This window comes from Oryx dammah, unplaced genomic scaffold (assembly GCF_014754425.2).
Source record: "Oryx dammah isolate SB20612 unplaced genomic scaffold, SCBI_Odam_1.1 HiC_scaffold_9, whole genome shotgun sequence".
NCBI classification, from domain to species: domain Eukaryota; kingdom Metazoa; phylum Chordata; class Mammalia; order Artiodactyla; family Bovidae; genus Oryx; species Oryx dammah.
The window spans coordinates 21,155,342-21,180,967 of record NW_024070193.1 but is presented as its reverse complement, the minus strand read 5'-3'; the positions used below and the strand labels follow the sequence as shown (position 1 = coordinate 21,180,967).

General features: G+C 42.0%; 1 protein-coding gene across 3 annotated transcripts in view; it reads right to left on the bottom strand.

Moving 5' to 3' along the window:
- PTPRG (protein tyrosine phosphatase receptor type G) overlaps nt 1–25,626 on the bottom strand; it is a 768,152-nt gene that overhangs the window by 152,133 nt on the left and 590,393 nt on the right. For all 3 annotated transcript variants that reach the window (XM_040246532.1, XM_040246534.1, XM_040246533.1), the window contains exon 7: nt 5,913–6,070. In XM_040246532.1, the coding sequence (XP_040102466.1) occupies nt 5,913–6,070 (158 nt within the window). The remainder of the gene's footprint in view (nt 1–5,912; nt 6,071–25,626) is intronic.

The following is a 25,626-nucleotide window of genomic DNA, read 5'->3' as shown; positions in this document are numbered from 1 at the left end:
AGACCCAAAGAAATGGAAAGATATCCCATGCTTGTGGACTTGAAGAAATAATGTTTAAATGGCCAGATTACCCAGAGCAATCTATAGATTTAACATGATCCCTATCAAATAACCCATGACATTTTTCACAGAACTAGAACAAATATTCCTATAATTTATATGGAACTACACAAGACCCTGTATTGTTAAAATAATCCTGGAGGGGTGAGGGGAAGAAATCAAAGCTGGAAGCATTACCCTCCCAGACTTAAGACAATATTACAAAGCTACAATAATCAAAACAGCATGCTATTGGGATAAAAACAGATGTATGGATCAACAGAACAGATGAGAGAACCCCAAAATAAATTGACCATATGCCAATGGTCAATTAATCTACAACAAAGGAAGCAGAAATAAATAAAGGGGAAAATAAAATCTCTTCAGCAACTAGTATTGGGAAAAGCTGGACAGATGCATGTAAATCAGTGAAGTTAGGACACACCTTCACACAATGCATAAAAATAAACTCAAAAGGCTTAAAGACTTAAATATAAGACATAACACCATAAAATTCCTGGAAGAGAAAATAGGCAAAACATTTTTGGACATTAATTGTAGCAATGTTTTCTTAGGTCACTTTCCCAAAGCAAAAGAAATAAAAGCAAAAATAAACAAATGGAACCTAATTAAACTTAAAAGTTTTTGCATAGCAAAGGAAACCATCAATGAAGCAAAAGCACCACCTATGAAATGGGAGAAAATATTTGGAAACAATGTGCCTGACAAAGGGTTAATTTCCAAAATATACAACTCGACATCAAAAAAACAAACGACCCAATCAAAAAATGAGTAGAAGACCTAAATAGACATTTCTCCAATGAAGACATAACGATGCTCAATACTGTTACGTATTACAGACATGCAAATTTAAACTACAATGAAGTATCACCTCACACTGGTAGGAATAGCTATTATCAAAATGTCTACAAATAATAAATGCTGAAGAGGCTGTGGAGAAAAGGGAACCTTCTTACACTATTGCTGGGAGTGTAAATTGGTACAGCCACTGTGGAAAATAGCATGGAGGTTCCTCAAAATACTAAACATAGAGCTACTGTGTGATCTAGCATTCCCACTCTTGGGAATATATCTGGAAAAGACAAAAACGAATTTGAAAAGACACATGCACCCCAATGTTCACAGTAACACTATTTACAATAGCCAAGTCATGGAAGCAACCCAAATGCCCATTAATAGATGACCAGTTTAAGCTGTGACCCCCTTCACATACACACAATGGAGTATTACTCAGCGACATAATGAAATATTGCCATTTGCAAGGATACAGATGGACCTAGAGAATATCATACTAAATGAAGTAAGTCACAAACATTAGATGATATGACTTATATGTGGAATATAAAAAATAATACAAATGAATACATATACAAAGCAGAAATAGACTTATAGACATAGACAACAAACTTATGGTTACCAAAGAGAAAAGTGGTGTAGGAGAAGGATAAATTAAAGAGTATAGGATTAACAAACTACTGTACATAACCAGGCACGTAACAGGATTTACTATGTAACATAGAGAACAATACTGGACCTCTTGTAATAACCTATAATGGAAAATAATCTGAAAATATATATATATAACTGAAGCACTTTGCTGTACATCTGAAACTAGCACAATATTGTAAATCCACTATCAACTCCAGTGAAAAATCAACTAACTTCAATTTTTTAGAAGTCATGCAAATAAAACAAATAAACTAGTCTTTTTGATAGAACCTCCAAGAAGCACGTCAACAAAACTGATGCTAGGAGAGATTATATGCAGTGTCATATTTCAAACTATAGAAGCCAACAGCCTTGGAAAGTGAAGGTTGGGATAGTCTCCGATGGCAAAAGTATCACCATCTGACAGCCACTGTTAGAGAATAAAACACATCCTAGAGAGTAGACTAAAATTATCATGTTCCCTGACTGATCATGAATACGAGGCAGGGACCCATCTCAATGTGCTAGTCCCTGTTCCTTTGGCCTACTACGCCAGACTGAGGGTACCGCCGTTTTGTTTGGGTAACAAAATCATGGTTGGATTTTTGCCTGCTATTTACAGTCGACCTGAGCGGAGCCACAAAGCCATGCTGACTGCTGATCAACCAAGCCAACCAATGTGATTCCATTACCTACACCACATTCAAATCTAGATTATCATAGAAGCCAGTGTCAGAGCTCACTGGCTACAGGGTTGGTTTGAATGCCCAAGGAAACCCACAAAAGAGGCTCATATTTACTCAGAAAGACATCCACATCATACAAGTCAACAGTAGGTGCTCAGCACTCTATTTTAGCATGAACCTGCTCTCCTTTTCACTGCTGACAGGTCCCCACCCCGTAGAAGAGAAGAGCCTTTGGAGAAAAGGAAGGATGAATGACTAGGAAAGCTTTTTTTTTTTTCCCTGACAGAAGCAGACATGGAATTCTGTCTACTTGTCTTCTCTGAATTGGCCATTTGCCTTTCTGAAATGAACATTCTGTGCTAACTACAGAAAGAATGTTGGCAGGCTCAAGGTGGGAAGGGCTGAAACGATAATACTTGGATGGCTAACACTTTCCTGTCTGAGGACTGACACAGCGGTGACCTCTACTCAGCTCTCCAGTAAGGAACCAGTCAGTGCAGCCACATGAAAATGAGTTGCTTCCTCCCTTGGGAACCAGGAAAGGATATATGAAGCTGTGCTTGATGCAAGTGAAGCATTATTTAAAGATGGCTTAAAGGCAAGAAACTGGGGAGCCAGTATGACTACTTTATTTCTTCACTATTCTCTTGAAACAATAGTACCTACAGAGAGGTCATATATTGAAAATCTCAGGGAAAAAAGAAAAAAAAAACTCTTTCATTATTTCTCTTTCAGAGTATGAGTAGCAGAGTAGAAGCATAAAAAGATGTTAACAAAGCACTTTTTAAGATACCCAGTTCCCAAATGTCAAAATGCTTCTCATTGACAAATACTTGACAAGACATCCAAACCTAAAACTCTGTCTTTTGTTTAAGATTCACCAAACTGCAATAAAACCCAGTATGTGTTAAAGGTCTATTTCACCTCAGCCAAACAATTACCTCTCTATGCCTCCCCCTCACATGGCACCCTCCAAAAAAAAAAAACAAAACAAAAAAAGCCAAACTTGAATTTTCTAACCTCATTATCTCAAGCCTTTATATCTTTGAAGACAAAAGCATTTATCTTAATTGACAAAAAAGGTCCCTTTTCAAAGCTCTGTCCCCCGCCCCGAACCTTGAGGATATAAATATTTGGACTGCAGTTTTCTTACGTTTTAATAAAACAATGCTGGCCTCACCATGGGGAAGAAAATTTGTTTTATATTTCATTATCTCCTTAAAGCCAGCAGATCCTGTTCAGCAACCAAATTGCTAGTCCTTCTTTTTTCATGACAATGGAATTAAAAGGAAAAAAAGAAAAATCTGAAAGTAAAATGTCTGCCAACTGTAGTAAGGCCAAATTAACCTGTTTCCCCTGGTCCCACAGCACTTACTTTTCTAGTAGGATCTCTCTCCTTCACATAGGTCCTTCTAGATAATCTGCTCCCTTCCCACCTCCCTCCCTGCTCAGAATGGCAACAAACACTGATGTCTCAGGACACAACCAGCACCTCTGCTGATTTATGAAGAAGACAAGACCAAGGCCATCCAACTTGCTGTTGGCCAACTTCTACTCAGATCTATCTTCCCGAATACTTGACACAAGACCCAGACCACTAACAGCTGGCAGCTGGGTGGTGCTGGAGAAGACTCCTCAGAGTTGCTTGGACGGCAGGAAAACAAACCAGTCAATCCTAAAGGAATTGAACCCTGAATGTTCATTGAAAGGGCTGATGCTGAAGCTGAAGCTCCAATACTTCGGCAGTTGATGTGAACAGTCAACTCGAAAAAGACCCTGATGCTGACAAAGATTGAGGGGAGAAGGAGGAGGAGGGGGCGACAGAGGATAAGATGATTGGATGGCATCACCAACTCTATGGACATGAGTTTAAGCAAACTCCAAAAGATTGTGAAGGACAGGGAAGCCTGGTGTGTTGCTGCTCATGGGATTGTGAAGAGTTGGACACAACTTAGCAAATGAACAACAAACCATATTGGGCTCCAATCCCCTCCAAAGAAAACCATACTCAAACTGGGAGAGAGAGATGGCACCAGAGTTTTGCAAAAGGACAGAATCACAAAGCTGTGGCAGAAACTCTTAAGATGTAAGAGCTGGCCCCTAAAAGAGGGTAAAACTCTTGTTCCTCACTTGCTAGTAACAGTCCTGGTCATGATGTCTTCATCTCAGGATGTCCCTACTCTGGTTTCCTTCAAATATTCCCTCTACTGAAGTGAGTTACTGCTTCTGATACCCCAAACAGCCCTGACCAGGACACCATCCAATCCTATTTCTGCCATGCCCTTTACTGTACTCTCTGCCCTTGTTATGAAAATCTCTGGACTATTTCCCATGCCAGCCAGGTTCTAAATCTTGTTGCCTGTGTCTTCTTCTGTTATATTAATTTATCATGTAATTTGAAAACGTCCCCCTTCATCTATCTACATTAGCTTCAACCCTAGCTGACCAACTTTAAGGATGCATTTGTATGGATGTCTCTGATATTAATGTTCCATTTTTCAAACAGTCCTGAGTCAACAGCTCAAATCCACGCATGGTCTTACAAATCCTACCAATCATTCTTGGTCCTATTTTATGAAATTATGGAGTAGAAATCTACTCTTCTTTTACTGCAATACACATTGCTGCTGCTGCTGCTAAGTCACTTCAGTTGTGTCCAACTCTGTGTGACCCCACAGACAGCAGCCCACCAGGCTCCCTCGTCCCTGGGATTCTCCAGGCAAGAACACTGGAGGGGGTTGCCATACACATTGCATTTTTCATCAAAAATAATATTTCCCCTCTCTTTCCCGCTTCCATCTATTAATCCTCATGGCGTGAGGTGATGTCAAGACCTCTCACCCCCTGGTGGATCCTCTTTCTCTGATATTTCCCCTCAATCTCATCCCCATTTCACCAAATTCCTACCCACAGTTAAGAGCTCAGCCTAAGCCCACCATACTATGACATCTGCCAGGTCACACTCAGAGAGACACAGTTCAATGTAGGGGTTGGCAACACGGGTTTGCAATTAGACAAACTCAAGCTTGTTTTTCTGGCTTCAACCTTCATTGACCATGAATCCCTGGGCATGTTATCCAACCTCTCCATGTTTTCCTTATCTGTACCACCTGTGTGCAATATACCTAACACTCAATGTTGTTTTGCAACTAAATTGATTGCATGTAAAATGCCTATCACACAGAAAGAGCTCCATTGGTGGCATTTTTTTCTTTCATTTCTTCATGTATACCAATTTCTCTTTTCTGAACTTTGGGGAGGTTTAGTAGCTCAGAGCATGACCTTGGGGTCAGACATCCTGGCCTCAGAGCTGGCTGTGTGACCTTGGCAGATCACTTCACTTTTGTTGTGTCTCTTCTGTAAAATGAAGGTATGAACAGCACCTACCTCCTAAGACTGCTCATGAAGACTAAATGAGTTAACACATATAAAGAGCTCAACAGTTCCTGGCATAAGGTCTCATCATCACAGAGGGTGGCTTTTATCTGCTCAAGACTGAATACTTACAAGATATCCACTTTCATGCCTGCTATTCTCTTCAACTAAGTTCATTTGTGGCTGAGCAAGCATGTCTTACATTTTACAATTCTCGGGTGCAAAAATATGTAAAGAATCAGTGAGAAGCAAAGGATACCAAAAAACAAAATTGTTATCCTGGTTATACTCTAGCAACGTCATCAGGTTAAGTCAACACAAAACAAGTTAAGTATGGAAGCCCTCTGGGGGCTCAATAGCTACCTGGTGGTAAGAGATGGGGACGGGCCTCCGGAACACTATCCACTCCACAATCTCGCTACACGGTGGGGTCGTCAGAGAACCTGTGTACCTGTAATAGTTGCCCAGGGATGCAGGCAGGAGGTCCCGGAGGATGAAAGGATCCAGAAAGGTCTCTTTCTCTGTTTGGGAGAAGAGGGAAAAGAAAAGCACAGTGGTTAAGTCCTGCTACACGGCAGACACACAGTCAAAACCCTCGGCATCAGGTGCCACGCCACGAATCTTGTGTTTGTTTACATCCTGAGAAGCACTGGCATTTGGTGGTGGGAGAGCCGTGGAAAACAAAGCAGCATCTCCCGGGGTGTGTTCTGAGACTTCGCACAGCGCTGTGTTTCACGAAAAACAGGTTCCATGGTGAACAGCACCGGGCAACATGCAACCCTCTCTCTTTCCCCAGGAAACAGACAAAACATTAGCACAGCCGTGCCACTGAGCCTGGCAGAAAAGAAACAGACGTGGTTTTGTTTACCTCAATCCTTTCCAACTTTTTTTAAGCTTTCATAAATTTTAATTAAGCCACTGTATTTTAAATATTATTTCAATATTTAATCACAGTTAAAATTATTAATGAGATATTTTATATTTTTTTAACTAAGTCTATTTAAGTTTTTATTTTATATTAGGGGATGCAGCTGATTAACAGTGCTGTGAGTTTCAGGTGAACAGCAAAGGGGCTCAGCTATACATATATACGTATCCTTTCTCCCCCAAATGCCCTTCCCATCCAGGCTGCCACATAACACTGAGCAGAGTTCCCTGTGCTATATAGTAGGTCCTTGTTGGTTACCCATTTTAAATATAGCAGAGTTGTGCTAAGTCCATTTTTAATGTCTGTTTTAATTTTTTTTAATTTTTTATTGAAATATAGTTGATTTACAATGTTGTGTTAGTTGCACGGGTACAGCAAAGTGATTCAGTTATACCCACCCTTGTTGCAGAATAGACCCCTTTTCCATCTAATACTTATGAACTAATAATCAGGTGAACAAACTCTAGGACACCCATGAGATGAAGTAGGAAAAGGAAACTACGGCAACAATAAACTGCAACTCCAAAGTTGGTAATAGTTTCAGTATGGCTTCATCCAAGGCTTACTCAAATCAAAGTGAAATCAAACCAAGGAATGGCCCTGAATTTATAAAATGATGGCCCAGAAAATAGGCTTCTTCTTTTTACAAAAGAGGAGGAGTGTTCTCTTAGGTAGTGGAAATGCCATTTAAGTTGAGACACAACACTGATATTGCACAATAACTCTATGAGGAAAACAAGTGAGAGAAGAGCTCAGTTCCTGTGTTGCAGAGCTGGGATATGAGCCCAGGCACCTTGACACCAGAGCTTGCACAATTCTGATTCAGCTAAAGAAGCTAAAGTTAACTAGGTGAATACTGAACAGGAAAAGGAGAGCATTTTAAGCTGTGTGAACAGCATGTGCAAAGGTCCTGAGGCAGGAAGTAACAGTACAAGAGGTTCAGTTCAGTCGCTCAGTCGTGTCCGACTCTGCGACCCCATGAATCGCAGCACGCCAGGCCTCCCTGTCCATCACCAACTCCCAGAGTTCACTCAGATTCACGTCTATCAAGTCAGTGATGCCATCCAGCCATCTCATCCTCTGTCATCCCCTTCTCCTGCTGCCCCCAAGCCCTCCCAGCATCAGAGTATTTTCCAATGAGTCAACTCTTCACATGAGGTGGCCAAAGTACTGGAGTTTCAGCTTTAGCGTCATTCCTTGCAAAGAAATCCCAGAGCTGATGTCCTTCAGAAAGGACTGGTTGGATCTCCTTGCAGTCCAAGGGACTCTCAAGAGTCTTCTCCAACACCACAGTTCAAAAGCATCAATTCTTCGGTGCTCAGCCTTCTTCACAGTCCAACTCTCACATCCATACAGGACTACTGGAAAAACCATAGCCTTGACTAGATGGACCTTAGTTGGCAAAGTAATGTCTCTGCTTTTGAATATGCTATCTAGGTTGATCATAGCTTTCCTTCCAAGAGATTAAGGGACTATATTATAACTCTCCCCATTAGACACAGTAGATCATCTAGCTTCTCTTGTAAAGAAGGCCATGATCTTCACCTGGCTATTCAAACGCCTAGTCTGGAATTCCTTTTAGGAATTCCTCAGTCCTTTTAGGGCTGTACTAAGGTTACTGCTGTCTAGTCACTAAGTCATGTCTGACTCTTTTGTGACCCTATGGACTGTGGCCTGCTGGGATCCTCTGTCCATGGGATTTTCCAGGCAAGAATACTGGACTGAGTTATCATTTCTTCTCCAGGTGACCTTCCCACCCCAGAGATCAAACACTCACTGGCAGTCGGATCAAACCCTCAATGGCAGGGATCAAACCCTCCACTGGCAGGCTGATCTTTACCACTGAGCCACCTGGGAAGCCCAGTCCTGCTAACAGGTTGCCTTAGCTCTTTGATGGCCTCCTCCACAAGTGCCCCTGGACACTTCTTGGGAACTGCAAGGCTCCAGGTAACTGCATGGACACTCCTGTGACTTATAGGAACATTCTTTCCAGCCTCACACCTTCTCCCTCCTTTTCCTTTAGAACAACTGGTACAGGTATTTGGGCAAATGTGTTATCCTTAGACTCAAGAGGTCTATGTAACTGAGGGTTAAGTCAAAAAAACCAACAGAAATCAACTAATGAAAATTTCCTTTTGGTAGAGATTTGTTGAACAAAACGAAGTATTTATTTCACTTTTACTATATACCAAGCACTCTTCTGAGTATTTACATGTTGCAGACATTTAAACTGGCTTCTGAGGTGACGCTAGTGGTAAAGAACCTGCCTTTCAATACAGGAAATGTAAGAGGTAGAGAGTTCAACTCCTGGATTGGGAAGATTCTCTGGAGGAGAGCATGGCAATCCACTTCCGTATTCTTGCCTGGAGAATCACATGAACAAAGGAGCCTGGTGGGTCCATAGGGTTGCACAGAATTGGACACGATTGAAGCAACTTAGCACAGCACACCACAGACATTTAAACGGCACTTACTGTATGTGCCAGGCCCTGTTCTAAGAGTTTTGCAAAGACTGATTTATTTAATACTTAAAGACAGTCCCATGAAGCATGACATCACAGGATTACTATTACCATCTCCAGTGCTGCTGGGTACAACCATGTAGCAGAGTTTGGAATTCAGGCTTTCATTTGTCTTAGGCCACCACCACACCCTTTCCCTTTATAAACCTTTAGAGTATGTACTTTTAATGTACCAATTTTCCAGATGTAGAACTTAAGGCACAGAGAGGTTAAATCAATAAGCCCGGGGTCACTAGTGAAGAGTAAAGCGCCAGCAGTTATTCATGAGGCTCAGAAACTTTGGCTGATTCTGCAAAGGTTTTCAGTTCATTTTTTAAAGGGGAAAATTAAATGTTAACTAACAAATGCATCATAGGGTGCTATAATCAAACGACAAAAGCAATTTCTGTGGGATAAAAGGTTGGAAATAACAGAGTCACCCCTCTACCCGCTGGCAAGTCTAGGCTTTAATTTCACCTGGTTACCAGCCACCTAATGATAGGGGAAATTCTGTTAGCGTGCTTGGCCAGGACTGGCTTGGCTGGGAAGAAGGACCCTTTTGGCCTCTGCTTGCTGCTTCTGGACTTCCTGGGCTGTGCAAATAGTCAATACAAAGCCCCATGCAATACAGTGTGCACAGGGTCTGGCATCAAAAACTGCCACCTTCATTCTTCCACAGTGTTGTAGGTAAACCTGGCATCACACCAACTGCCTGAGGATCAAGGGCTCTAGACTGAAGGACAGGAAAATCTTCCGAGTTTTCCCCGAGGGGCCTGACCTAACATTAGGGTTGCAGTTAAGCACGCTGGATGCAGACAGGTAGTGACAGGACAATCCCTGTAAGCCCAGGGTAGCAAAGCCTTCATCGAAAGTACCCACTCTGGGAAGAGGCTGTGGCTTTAAAGAATATAGACAGATAAGTCAGAAAAACCTGCCGTTCCAATCAGAGGTGGGTGAATTTCAAAAGGGAACACTGTTTCAAGGGAATCGGGACTCTCATACACATTCCTGTATGGGCTCTTAAATTGGCAAGGACTGATGGGGACTGTAGGCAGGACCCCTGCTACAAATACAGCAATGTTTCTCTGTCCTAAACCAACCGAAGGGCTTCAGACACAGCTTTCAGTTTAATTCATTAGAAGAGAACCTACCCTATAGCTCAGGGAACTCAGTGCTCTGCGGTGACCTAAATGGGAAGGAAATCCAAAAAAAGAGGGGATAGAGGCATATACATAGACAATTCGGACATCCCTGGTGGCTCAGACAGTAAAGCGTCTGTCTACAACGTGGGAGACCCGGGTTCGATCCCTGGGTTGGGAAGATCCCCTGGAGAAGGAAATGGCAATCCACTCCAGGATTATTGCCTGGAAAATCCCATGGACAGAGGAGCCTGGTAGGCTACAGTCCATGGGGTCGCAAAGAGTCGGACACGACTGAGCGACTTCATTTCACTTTAGACGATTCACTTTGCTGTACAACAGAAACTAACAAAACATTGCAAAGCACCTAAAATTTAGTTTTTTTTTAAAAAAAAGGTGCAGTAAGATGAGTGGTGGGACAGTTAGACCTAGTGATGGGGACAAAAAAGGGAGGGGCTTCAGTACTTATTGTTACCACACTGTCACTACTGTTAGACCTCCCTGGGTCACTGGTTTCGGGAACCCAAGAACCCTTTCTGCAAACCCCATCTTAGACAGGAGTCAGGCAAGTCAACAGCCAGAGTGCAGCCACCAAGGTGGAAGCTGAGCTGGAAACCCCAGGGACACTTTGAAAACCACCCATTTAGTCCAATTCTTTAATTTTACAGCTGGGAAAATAGGAGACCAAAGAGGATTAATGAACCCAAGGTCAAAAACTTAAGGAGAACACAGAGGATGGGACTGGACTCTTTCTTCAAAGATATCACTGAGAATCAGAAAGTTACGTCTGTGAGCAGGAAATATCACCGAACGCTGAAAACTTCATCACTACCTTCATTTCTCCTTTCCTACAGAAACTGGTGAAACGAGCAGATTCTCATTCTCCTGGGTCCAGATCCCAACTCTTCCACCTGTGAACCGTGTGATCTTAGTTACTAAACCTTCCCAGGCTGTTGTGAAGATTTAATAAATCAGGATGAGAATGGAGTTCTGAAAGAGCTGGGAACAGACTAAGCATCTCATAAACGACAGATACGATTCTCACTCTAATTCTTACTCCTTGTATTATTACTATTATTATTATTCCTCTAAACTACTAAGCCTATACTTAGCCATGTACTTCCTTGAATGTTTCTGTGTTTTTTTTCTTTTTTTAAACAGAATTACTAGTGCCTTAAAGGCACAGCATGTCTGATATAGTCTCCATCAGTCTGAGCACTGTAGGTTACAATTTTCTTTGCAAAGCTCTAGCATGAGCTTCAGAATCAGCTAATATTCAATAGCTATGTGACCTTAGGAAAGGCTCTTAACCTCTCTGAGCTACTTCCCTTATCTGTAAAATGGAAAAACTGAGGCTATTTACCCCTCAGGAGTGACAATTAATCAGACTAATAAACATGACGTTCTTATTAGCACAGTGGCTTGCAGCCGAGATTAGTTTGTGTTTTAAGCCAGGGACTAGCAAATGTTTCCTAGAAAGTGCCAGAGAGTAATATTTTAGGTATTGCAGGCCAAGAGGCAAAACCAAAGATGTTACATAGGTAGCTATATAACAAAGACATTTCCACGATTTTATTAATGATGTTCAAAATGCTAATAACAACTAAGGGTGGTTTAAAAAATATACATCTACCAATGGGAAGAATGGAATTCTTTAGGACTGGGGAGAAGGCAGGAATAAGATTTTGCTTAACTACGGTTCACATATGAGAACAATTCTTAGCTCAGGAGCCACACAAAAACAGTGACACGGATTTGGTCCTTGGGTCACACTGTGCCCACTCCCGATTTCAAGCCAAGCATTGGAGGGTGGAGGGGGTTGTGTTAGAAAGTCATCCTAGAGCCACAGTGAGAAGCGGGGGTGTGCCATGCAACTTTTCAGGGGCCTCCATCATTAACCAGGATTTCTTTTACGAACATACATTACAGAATTAACTCTCAAGTTGTTTTCTTTTTCCCTTGCGTTTTCTAAGTTCAACTCAAACATTAATTATTACTGCTATTTCTGAAAATTCCATTTTCTGCTCAGTCCCATAGGAGTGCTCCACTGGCAAGATGGGGACACTCATAATGCTTAACTGTTGCAAATAACTTTAGAAATGGTACCCAATATTTCTGGCACTGCCCAGAAAGCCCTCACAGGCCACAAGACACTTAACTGGCTGGACCGAAGATCGAGAGTTCCTGAGTATAGCCATTGGAAATAAAGAAGAATGCACTTTTCATCTAAAAATTTACACTCCCTCACTAAGACAATCTTAATAAATATACACCTTATAAATGGATGGACTGCTAGAGCCAGGCCTCTGGAATTGAAACCTAATTAGTCTACCTAATACCTACCTAGAGTCTCTCAGTCATGTCCGGCTCTTTGCGACCCGTGGACTGTAGCCCACCAGGCCCCTCTGTCCATGGGATTCTCCAGGCAAGAATACTGGAGTGGGTTGCCATTTCCTTCTCCAGGGAATCTTCCCCACCCAGGGATTGAACCCAGGTCTCCCACATTGCAGGCAGATGCTTTAACCTCTGAGCCACCAGGGAAGCCCAATCTACCTAAAGGCCTGCCTAAGACAAGTTACTTTAATCTTTCTGCAACTGTTTCCTCATCTGTAAAATGGGTTTATAACAGTGACTCATCTGAAGGCTTATCTTATCAGGAGAGTATTACATGAATCAACATTAGTTAAAGTGGAGTTGCTCAGTGGACTCTTTGCGACCCCATGGACTGTAGCCTACCAGGCTCCTCTATCCATGGGATTTTCCAGGCAATAGTCCTGGAGTGGGTTGCCATTTCCTTCTCCAGGGGATCTTCCTGATCCAAGGATCGAATCCGGGTCTCCAGCATTGTAGACAGATATTTTACCATCTGAGCCACCAGAATCAATATTAGCTAAGGGCGTAGGAAAGCACAGAATAAGCAGAGATAAGTACTTGTTAAAATGAATCCTATTATAAAGGGCAGTTTGACTCTAAAGCCATCCAGATCAGGACACTCTGCCTCCAACTTTTATCCTAATTAGTAATTTGAATTTGAAACATTGCTGTCCCAGACACTTAACTAGTTGAGAAAAATATTTGAAACACTCTGCTTATCCCACCATTCATTCCATTATACCATAATAAGCAGGTACTGTGCATTACTAGATAAAAGAATTGAAAAGGAATGAATCTCATATTCCACTTTCAAGGATCCCAGTGCTGTATGCAGACAATATTATATTTTAATAATTAATTGTTCATCAAAGAAAAAGATGAGGAACAGGGATGCTAAATTCAAAGTTATTCAAATTGCAAAAATGAATAATGTATGACTTTTTTATTAAATACACACTGTATTAAGTAGTCTACATTTCACCCAACTCTGTCTTTCATTTTTAAGCATTTTGAACGACAATATGAATAATCAGTTAGGGGAGGTTTATTTAGAAAAAGAAATACCTTATTTGAATGCAAACGGAGTATATCCGGAGATGATTAAATTTTTCTTATCAATTAGAAAATTTTGTATGAGGGCTTTAAAGTCATGGTCAACCATTAAATGCAGAGAGGCCCAGTTATCCTTGCAGTTTCCTTTCAACATTAAATTATATCTGGCTCAATTCTGTTCAATTTCTTATTTCTGATAGCAGTGCCAGGAGGCAATCTTTAATTAAAGAAAATTTGAAAGATTCAAACATGCATAATTGGATTAAAAATGTGATCATTAAAACATTAGATGATAATCATCTGATTGATTGCATTTTTCAGTGTGTTAATAACCTAATATTTTCAATGCTTTGGTTATATAGGAAAAAAGAAAGCCTTTATAAAATATGATGAACAATCAACACAGAGAGGAGACCTATGCACTAATCAAGGCCTACAGAATTATACTGAAAACATATGCACACACCCCAATTAACAGAGCATTGCACTGTAAAGAGTATGGACAGAATGTGATGGTGCCAACGGGAAGAAAATCCTCAAAACAAGAACTCAACCAATTTTAGGGACGTATATAAAATAAACTAAGAACAGAAAGCCCAAACTTCGATATTTAGCCCAAGGACTGGTTTCTTCAGTGTTTTCCAAAACTTTTTATACGAAAAAGCTATTAATTTTTCCCTAAAAGCTTATAATCACTGGGGTAGGACTGGCCTTCTGCTTCACACAGGGAAAGGCAGGGAGAGAAGGACACTGGGCAAAAACTGGGGATTAGGTGATGCTAAATGGGAGAAGATTTATGATAGGGCTGCTGAAAACCAATGTGTATGCCAATCACCTAGGATGCCTGTTATACTGTAGATTCTGAGCCAGTAGGCTTGGGAATGGGGACTGAGATTCTGCATATTTAATAATGCTGACCACACTTGAGAAGTCAGTTTTTATGAGGACTGTGTCAGTGGGCTCCTCTGCCTTCTGCAGTCTCATCCTCTGCTGCTTTCTGACCCTTAGGCTGAGCCACACGGACCCCTGGCTACTCCATGATCATACCACCCCAGGGCCTTTGCACTGCCTCTCCACTCTGCCTGGAACATTTTTTTCACCGCTCTATTCATGGCTGGGTTTGAGACCAAATTCAGCTGCCAACAACTTAGTTATATTTGAATGACCCATTTTTCAATCAGGTGACTCTCTCTGACTATTGTCCTGCAAATGGGGTTTTAAGCACAGACCCCTTGAGATGGAAGCCTCTGACTGAAAAACCTGAAGATGAAATAAGCCATGTGCCTACCTGGGGAGGACATTCCCGGCAGAGAGAAAGGCCACTGCAAACTGGTTCTGCCTGGTGTGTGGTGAAGTGAAGCAGAGGAAAAGGAAAACTGGAAGAAAAGTTCAAGAGCCCAAATCTGACAACTCAAGGAGGGGAAAAAAAAACAATCAGTTGCTGGTTAAGGATAACCTGGAATGTGGCTAAAAATTGTGAAGAGGCCAAAACACTCAACTGAAGTCAGCAGCTCTGGGTGAAGCCTGGACTAGGCACGTGTGGACTGTGTGATCTGGGAGGGGCGATGGGTCAGACAAGCTGGTGACAGAAGGGCCTGCTGAACAAAAACAAAAAATGGGAACTCATAATGGGGAGAAAGAGCCTGAGGGCCAGAACTCCAGGACTTCAGGAGCTTGGCACCTAGAAGCCCCCACGGAGGTTAGAGAACATTACATTGTAATTAATGATGGTGGCAGAGGGACTCAAGGAACTCATTTCATGATCTAAATATAAGAAATGAAGCTTGCTCCATCTGACTGGATGGTGACTATCAGACATGCCATCTCTCATCTCTAAGGAGGATGGAAAAAAAAAAGGAGGATAAAATGGCAAAGATGGGGCAACCAAGTGGAGCTGGACCATTTTCAAGGTGTAGCTTCAGCAAGGCTTCATGACAGATGATTTTAAGGAACAAGTACCACACTGAGGTTACAACAGGGGGATCCCTGAAGAGTCACCCCAGAACCACAGAGAACTGCGGGGTTCTGAAGAATTTCAAAGGATGCTAGTTCTATTCCATGTACAAATAAAGAAAATGAGGTCTGGAGAGGGAAAGCAAGTGACATAAGATCACACAGAGAAGTGCGAGGGAGTCTGGGTATCCTTTTCTACTACCTGAGTCCATGTCTCTGGGCACCTTGCCTGCAGTGGATACAAACATGATCCGTAAAGAAACCTCTCTGAAGTCTGAAGAACTCATTTAACCTCATAGACATAAATCTAATCCTGACACTGCCCAGCTCAGAATCCTCCAGTGGCTTCTCATTTCATTTACAGTAAAATCCAAGCTTCTCACCACAGCCATGAGGCCCTCTAGGATCTAACTCTGCAGCCCAATTTCTCTCCACCCTCTCCCTTGCTGACCATCACCTTCTTCCTCACCTTTCTGTCATCTTTTCCTTCCTGTGTTTACTTATTTACTGTTGGTCTCTTCTCAAGAGTTGGATAATTCCACAAGAGAAAAATACCTCATCTTTTTTGGGTTCCCTGTACATCCAGCAACTAAAACACTGCCCAGAACAGAGCAGATGCCCAATCACTTGAAAAGAGAACGAAGGAACAAACACAGCAGCTGGTGTATTTTAAATAACCAATAAATCCTAGATTTCTTCATATCCGTGTCACCATCAATCGTAAGATGAATCATTACTTCAAAAGTCATTAATAAAGGCAACAAGTTGCTAATTAAACAATGGTCATAGCTATACAATCTGTGTAATTAGTCAACAGTAGCTTTTTTTATATATATAAAGCAAACGGGAAGCTCTATTACACCAAGACTGTGGCTCCTTACTGTATCCCCAGGGCCCAGGACAGTACCTGAGAGAAAAGGTCCACTACACATGGCTGAAAACATTGATCAAAGCAAGTCGCTAAGGAGCTCTAATTGAGAAGTGGGGAAACTGTGCCCCGAGGCCAAATCCTCTCTAGTACCTGCTTTCGTGAATAAAGTTTTACTGGAACACAGCCATGCCATTGCCTATGGCTGCTTTCTGGCTAAAACTGGGCAGGTGAGTTGTTGCAGCACACAATGGATGGCCGGCAGAACCTAAAAGATTTTGCCATCCATCCTTTTACTGAGCAAGTTTGCTGACACTTGCTCCTTTGTGAAGGGTAGGGTGTTTAGAAAGGATGGGGACAAGTGATCCTATTCAAGTGTAAATGGAGCAAACTAAATGGTAACTCAGAGATGTGTGGAGCTTATTTCTGCCTCTGAAATGGTCTCCACTAGTGGGCAGAGAATTTAATACGTGCCCCTTGGCCTTCACCATGGGCGTGGCCTGAGAAAATCTGAGAAGCTCCCATGGGCGTGGCCTGAGAAAATCTGAGAAGCTCCCACGATGGCATCATCTGCAGGGTCTGAGCAAGGGCAGCTTAAGCAGTAGAGTGCGCACCTGATAATCAGACTCCTGAATTCAAGGACCTAAGGTGGCCCTCCAAGGTTAATAGCCACTTTACGGAGGTTCAAAGACATCTAACCCCCTTGAGTTTAATGGCAGCTTCAGATGGCCAAATGTGATATTTTGATTTAAGGACTGATGTTGGAGTGAAGCACATGCTGACATTAAGATTTCCAAAGAGAAACTACACAAAGAGCACAGTTCCATCAACAATTAGAATGCACACAACACTGATTATACAGAGTTATATAGTGTCAAAGACCCAGCGTTACCAGTGAACAGTTTCACTGCCTGCCTCTCTCCCTGACACGGTTCTGGTGGCCATAACTGACACGGTGTGTATATTCTTTTAGACACTCAGTTAATGACCTAATTCACAGAGGAGAAACCTAGGCAGAAACCCAGAGTTAAGTGATTTTGACAATAATTAGGAAGACAGTCAAGGATGGAAATGAAAACTGGTCCAGCAGAATGAATCTGAGTCTAATACTAATGCGTTCAAATCACTGTTTCACTGCCATGAGCTGGGACAAATGAGACAGCTCTATGAGGCTCAGTTTACCCATCTGTACCATGGATTTAGAATCCATATCTCCCTGGGCTCCTGTTGAGATTAAATAACACTATGTTTAAAACATCCAGGTAGAGCGCAGCACACAGCAAAAGTTAACAGATAAAAGGTTCCCCTTTCTTCCTTTCAGCTTCTTTCTGGTTCCTGGTCCACTCCCCTATGCCCTCACCTCAAAGGGACCGGCTATCCCGAATCAAATTTGTGAACATTTTCTCCATCACTTAATTTGATTTTTGAATGACCCAACTAAGTCAAGCAACACACATTCTATTTCAATAGCCAGGTGGTGATGGGGCAGAACTCAGAGATCCACAATCATTTCCTATCACCTCATGGCCTCCATCATACCCACATCAACAAGTAACAACAGGGACTTCCCCGTTGGCCCAGTGGCTAAGACTCCAGACTCCCAATGCAGGGGGCCCAGCTTCCACCCCTGGTCAGGGAACTAGGTCCTACGTGCCGCAAGTAAGAGTTCACCTGCTGCAACTAAATATCCTGCGTGCTGCAATGAAGACTGAAGATCCCAGTGCTGCAGCTAGGACCTAGTGCAGACAAATTAAAAATAAATTAATTAAAAAACAAAAAAAATACCCAAGTAACAACAGTAACTTGTTGCTAGGGGTGGGGGAGGGCAGTGATAACCGTTGACACTGGATGCTGACCGTGTACCAGGCACAAGTATGTACAGTAAGTCACTGGCTCCGCGAGACAAACCACTAAGTGGTGTTACTATTACCACTTTACATGGCTAAGAAAATTTAAACACAAAGAGATGAAGTGATTTGTGCAGGCTGTACAACTACTCAAAAGCAGAAGTGAAACTCAAACCCAGAGCATCTGCTCTTGGCCATGATATGACCTTGCTTCTACTACACCAAGGTGACATGCACAGACTAGGGTAGCAAAGTCACCCCAGGGAGCCCCAAGCACTTGACCAAGTGCTTCTGCAGGACACAGTGGAGACATTTGAAAACTGTCTCTTTGCTCTCCACACCAGTAAAACCACCAGGAAAAGGGCATTTCCCTGGGGTCCCACAGTCCTGTTCTCATGATGACATATTGATAAAGAAGGCTGGCTAAATGAGAAGGAGCCTCCAAATTCAAATCTAACTTAAAAGGAATCACTTCTGAAGGCTTTTTCGGTCTCAATGATTGTTAACAGCGTTACTAGTGATAAAAGCCCACAGCATCCCATTTCCTGGCTTTGGCTAAGAAAAGACATGGAAGTAGCCCACATCTATGGTGGTGGTTCTGACACACCTAAGTCCAGGAAACTGTGGAAATGGCTGAAGTGGGCCTGTTTCTAGCAGATTTTGAGATCAAAGGAGGTTCAGATAAGCATCTGCCCTTCCCGGATCTGCAACAGACGTGAGCCAATTAGTCCAGAGCAGGGTGCTGCGTATTTATAGCACACTTCAGGAAAGTTTCATGTAATTAGATGCTGGAAACATAAACTTCAAAGGGGAAATTTTGTCGCGTGTTAAGATGTTCAAAACTATCAGTGGCCTGTAAATAATAGAGCACTGGTTTTTCCCTTTAAGAGGGAGAAGATTTGAATGATTTCTTTCTTGAAAGTTAACATTAAAACAGAACCCTCTTTAATTCCACTGAAATATATTTGGATGATGTAGCAATTTGGGCAAAATCTAAACTAAAGCCCATGTCTGTAGAGTGTATCAAATGGTAAGTAATGTACATACCACTGCCATGAAGCAACAACATTAGTAACATTTAGACAAGGCAGGGTTGACAAATTTTTTCTGTAAAGAACCAGCAAGTAAGTAAGTATTTAACACTCTGCAAGCCAAAGAGTCTCTCTGTTACAAAACTCTGCCATTATAGTGTAAAAGCAGTCATTAAAGTGTTAGTTCTCAGTTGTGTCAGATTCTTTGTGACCTTATGAACTGTATGTAGCCCGCCAGGCTCCTCTGTCCATGGGATTCTCTATTCCCTTCTCCAGGGGATCTTCCAGACCCAGGGATTGAACCTGGGTCTCTTGCACTGCAGGTAGACTCTTTATCGTCTGAGCACCAGGGAAGACCTAGTCATAGACAGTAAGTAAATGAATGGGTGTGGCTGTGTTCCAATAAAACTTTACTTACAAAAGCAAGGCAGTGGGCCATATCTGGCCCACAGATTGTATTTCCTGACCTCTGATTTCAAGGACAGTGGACACATGCCAGGCATCCTTCCTTCTCAGTACTTTCCCTGTCTTAAAGCATTTATCATTAATACGAGGCAGATACTTTCATAATCACCATGTCCCCAGGTGAAACCTCAGGGACAAAGGGAACCAATGATTTGAACAGGATCACACTGCTCCCAAGCTTCAGAGCAGCTTCAGAGCCAGCATTCAAATCTAAGACAACCTGAACTCTATAGCCTTGGTCTAGAATCCTTGTTCAGTAATGTTCTGGAAGAGTCAAATTTCAAATGAAAAATAACAAAATTCCATTCCTCTAAAATTATCCCATAAGCAAATTTTAAAAAAATAATTCCTTTCAAAGTGCCAACTAAAGTCATGTGAACACATGAGATGTCTCTGCAGTCAAATAATAATCTGTTTGACCTTCAACAACAAGAATGGCAAGAACCAAAAAATAAAATCCTCATGAGATTAAAAATTTTCCCAAGGCAGAGGACATCTAGTTGATCATTTTGCCCTCAACACCCAAACCAGCACTTATTAAGCATTTGATGGATGGACACTATGATCAAAGGGGTTCAAAGTTCATTTATAAAATACAGGCAAGACCCCCTCAAATCACATCAATTCATCTCTCCTCCATCTCCTTGTTGCTGGATTATAATAATACAGACAGCCATTTCTGACTAATAGTATACTTTGCTACCAATGTTCCTTGTGCTAGGATGTCTTCTTCCAAAGTCCATGCAAGATATTTTCAGGAGATTCAGCCATTAAGTCTTGGACAGAAAGTTCAGGCTAAGCTCTTTGCTTCAAGGATAATCAAAATGCTGTTGGAGTGATGATGAGAATATGGTCCTCAAGTATTTCTTCACTTGCCCCTTCAACAAGTCTATATGACGGGCTTCAATTAACTAAAAGCAGCAAAAGGTAACCCTGGCCAAGAACAGAGCAGGAGATGGCCTGGGAATAACAAGAGGCAGTCTAAAGTCAAGAAGACCTTGGTTCAAGTCACCCAGGTACTGCCTGCTTTCCTTGCCTTCCTATGTAATGGTGAACGTGAGAGTTGTATCTCAGAGGCTTTCCAGAGGATTTAGTGATGGTTGCATGGAAATTACACCCTGACCTGGTACGAGCCAGTATGTACCAGCACATTAGCAGTGAGGAGTTTCTGTTTTCAAACCTGTTACCTGCCACCTCATCCCCTTGGTTTCTGATTTCTTTTTTCTAAATTCCACAAGGAACTATTGGCTTCCAAAGTCATCGCTTAATGATACAATCCCGAGATAGCCACAGTTCTTTCCTGGGTCTTACAATCAATTTGTAGAGAGAATAAACTACATGTCAGGGGTACTTATGATAAAAAGTTTGTAAAAACAAAAACGCTGTCAGTTTGCTGTGAGGCCACTTGATACTTGATATGTCCCTGAATAAAGCACTGCCTGAATCTCTGACTTTCTAATGCTCATCAGTGTATTCTCTGATGGTGAAATTTAGCACACATGCAGACAGGTGCACAGACATAAATGTCCTGCTGGCCAATAATCCTGAAGCGAACCCTGGCCTGACCACCACTCTGAACATGAAGAGACCTGCCACCCCTCCCAGGGTGAGGTCCTCCTCATTCTCCCTCCCCACCCCAAAAAGTAACCACCACCCTTTGCTTTCAAATAACCACTATTTCCTTTTCTTATACTTTTACCACCGACATGTGCGCTCTGAAACAACAGGTCTTCCCTTTCTTTAAGTTTTATTTTTTAATTGGTGGAAAACTGCTTTACAATGTTGTGTTGGTTCCTGATTCCCCACCCCCACCTTAAAAAAAAAAAAAAAAAAAAAACAACATCCAGTGCATTCTGTTGGCTCCTGCATCACCTCATGGTTTTCAGAGCTGCAAGGTTCCACACGTTTTTCACTGGGGTGAATTGTTTCGTTGTATGACCATACTTCATTGTATTTATCCAGCTTGCTAACAATAGGCATCAGAGGCACTTCTGGGTTTTGGCAGTCAGGAAAAACAATGAACGCCACATTCTCATACACAGCTCATGGTGTGCTTTTATCTCAGCTATTCAAGGGGACATATGCAGCAGTGCAACTACTCAATCAATTCAACTAGACACTTCCAAACCATTTCCAGGAGACCTGAGAATTCCTGGCATTCATATCCTTGCCAACACTTGATATGGTCAGGATTTTTAATATCTGACTCCCTGGTGCATGATACCAGATTATTTTTGATCTTTGTGAATATAATATCTTTGAGAAATAAACATATAATACACATGTGCTATTCTTTAGTTTGCAAATAGTTAAATGCACCAATCTAAGGGGACAGTATGGTAAATGTTTATATTGTACTTATGACATCTAATCATTTTCCAGATCTGTAATACTGTCATTGTCTAGGAGATTTCTTTGGGTCCTTTCTCATTCAGTGTATGTACGCCTTTACCCCACTATTCTGCCTCTTACTACCAAGCTTCTATTCACTCTTCATAAATAGAACCATGCAGCACATGCTCTTTCATTTTTGTGTGAATCAAGGCCATCATTTTACATTGCTGTAGACTATTCTCTCATTATGACTAGACCAAACCTTGGGTATCTAGGCTCCTCTTAGAGGACATCGGGGCTGTTTACCCTTGGGGGCCATTACAGACAAAGCTCCCGTGTCCAAGTGCTTCTGTGGCCATTTCTCCTGGGTATATACCTACACGTGGAACTGCTGGCTCAGCGGGTAAGGCTACACAGCCTTTGGAAAGGCTGCACCGTCTGCAGTCCCCACAGTACCTCTCTCCTGGAGTGTCAACAGTGCTGTGCTCAGGGCTAGTGTTTTGTTTTTTTTTTAATAGTCTATCTGCGGCAATGGCAGTTGACAAGGCAAAGCCTACCCACCTCTTTAGAAGGAATTCAGATTGTTTCACGACTGGAGTCTCTTCCGGGTTAATGTTGATCATGGACACTTTAATCCTCGCAGGTGGGATATGGAGAACAGAACAGATGCAGACACACCAGATCTCAGCACTGAATGAAAACCCTTTGCTGGCAGTCACATAGATCGCAGGATTTATGTCATCACTTCCCTTTCTGCAAGGTGCCTAGATTGAGTCTAGCTATTCTTGGACTTTGTCCATAGACCTGGTGAGCGGATGATGAGTATCCCAGAGCAAGGGAGAAGACGAGTTAAAAATACCCTCTAAGTGAGCCCAGTGAATAAACTAGTCAGTCAGGGGAGGCGTTCTGCAAAGAAAGTTTTGATCTTTCATAGACTCAACTTCCACTGTGCTGAGTTTTAACAAGTAAAGCCTGTGGGAGCCCATTGTGTGACACCACTAGAAAGTCATTCTCAGGTGATAATGTATGCGCACTTTCAGTGATAACTTTCTCAGAAGTGTGCGGGAAGGGAAGACAGAGAGAAGAGCCATCTTGTTCGGCCTAATGTCTGAGGCCATTTTTAACTGTCTTCCTTACGTTTCCGGTGAATGAGGACGATACCTTCCTGCTCATTAAAGTAGTACATTCAGGGGAAGAAGAAATCACAAAGAGCAAGGGGATGACAAAAGAGAAACAGACAGTCAAAGCTCAAGACTTCCCTGCTGGCGCAGTGGCTGAGACTCTGCACTCCCAATGCAACGTTCAGTCTCCCTGGTCAGGGAACTAGATCCCACACGCCACAACCAAGGTCCTGCATGTCACAACGAAAGATCCCGCATGCCTCAACTAAGACACGGCACAGCCAAACACGTAAGTAAATAAAAATGAATGTCAAAAAACTTAAAAAAAAAAAAAAAAAAGACGACAGTCAAAGCTCACCAAACTATCACTACTATCAAATTTCCTTCAAAAAACCCAAATCTTTCTTGGATGATTGACAGGAGAGAATGGTTTGTCTTCTGATGCCTGACAGCATTCTAGACTAGGTGTATGTAGAGTCTGCTGGATTTTCTTTGGATAGATATTATGAAAAAGAATAGAAAGCAGGCAATCTGAAAATTGAAAGAAAAATAATGCATCCCTTTTCACTGAAAGATTATACAATGTCTATTTCTTAGCACTGGTCAATTGGGTACAAAATACTTATACGGGAATTGGGATATTTTTATACTAATTCAGGCTTTTATACCAATTCACATACAAGTTTATTTTTTTTAATGGGTTTTGAAAAAATTAGAATTAGACTAAATTCTTTGAAACTAATTATTTCTATCAGGCGTGGCTGCTCACAAGTCCTGGTTCTTACATACAAAAAGCATTGTGAATGACTGAGTCAGTGCAGTGAGTATGACTCACAATTTCTTTCCTTTCCAGCAGATGCTAGTGGTAGTGCAAATAAATTCTCTGATTAGATACAGTTAGGTGCTTCAATCTGTGGCTCAAGAGATAGACAGGATCAAAATCAATGGCAAATCACCTCTCTTCATTCTATTTCTCCACGCCTCTCAAGTTTGTAAAAATCACAATTTACATAGAAAAATGAACCCTTAAGAGAGTGCACTTTCCGCTGCCAAGAGGTTTCCAGGTATCTCTCCCCAGCATGAGAGAAGTCAGGTTTTGGAGCTCAGGGTCTCAAACATGCCACCTCTATGCTGATGCTGCTTGAAACCTTAGGCTCCCTTCTCTGCCTGGACAATGTTTACGCACTCTTTAGGTCTCAAGGGTCATTTTGTCTGAGATGCCTGCTCTGTATGTAATCTGAAGTCTGAGTAAAGTCTATAATTACATATTTAACCTTATATCTCTCCTACCTATAAACTCAGCTGTGCTCCCTCTCTACGCGTGGCTTCATGCTGTACTTAGATGAGGTGCTTAATAAGTGCACACAAAAGGAGCAACTAGTGCCTGTAAGAAGCTCTGCGCATTTGAAAAGTGAGAGGCACAAGTCACCAAGTTTTTGGCAAGATGATCAGGAAAACGTGTTTGGAAGGAAAATCTGAATGGCTGGACCAGTCATGGGGGAACCCCTAAGATCTTCCTTCTAGAGACAAGCTGCTGTGAGGAGGCTTGTCAGCCTCTGTGCCTCTAGGGAGACCAGTCGTGTTAGGATGCTCTAGTCAGTGACCACATAGAGGACTCCTCTTACGAGCAGCCTTGTCTCTGGGGTTCTCCAAGGGCCCAGCCAAAACTTCCTTAGAGATGCTTTCAGCCAGTCCTCCTAGCTTCCCTCTCTTTGGAGGTGTCAGACCTGTGCTGGTGTTCTAATGCTCTCCCCACCCACTCCTGCTCCCTCTCCTCTTTATCCTTCCTAGGCAGTCTCTTCCCCTTGAAATCCAATCTTTCATCTGGTTCACAGGGGACTCGAGTGACCAAAGGCCAATGGTTGGCTAGTGGAATCAGATTCCTCACTGCCATTTCAGCTGGAGAAATATGTAAGATTCTTCCTATTAAAAAAAAATCACTTAATGAGAAATTAATATTCTAAGATAAGACTCCCAGAGCTGAGGAAATAAAAGACAATGGTGAACTGGAACAGAAATCCGTATTGATTTCTTCTTTGTGCATAACTCTATCATTCTTCCCAAGCCAGACACTCTGTGAAGGGTATGATTATTTATGTCTCATCACATTAACAGAGCATTCAAATCCCTCACAGGACCTTCAACTCAAAACACTTCTAGTTCCAAGAGGAGTTTTTTTTTTTTTTTTAACCAATTTCAGATGTTTCTTCTCTTTTGGAAGAATGACAGAAGTGATGGGAGTTATCAAAACGAGAGTCAACCATGGCCCAGGAACAGAGGGCAAAATCAAGTTTCCAAGACATTATCCTACTTCTTTCTCTTCCCAATGAAAGCAAAGCCTGAGCAGCCTTTAGTTCCACTTCTTCTTTTTCCAATTTTATATTTTTCACCTATTTGCATCTTTACTTGATTCACTCTTTGGCTAACATTCCTGAGGATCTATTAGTTGTTAAATACACATGGG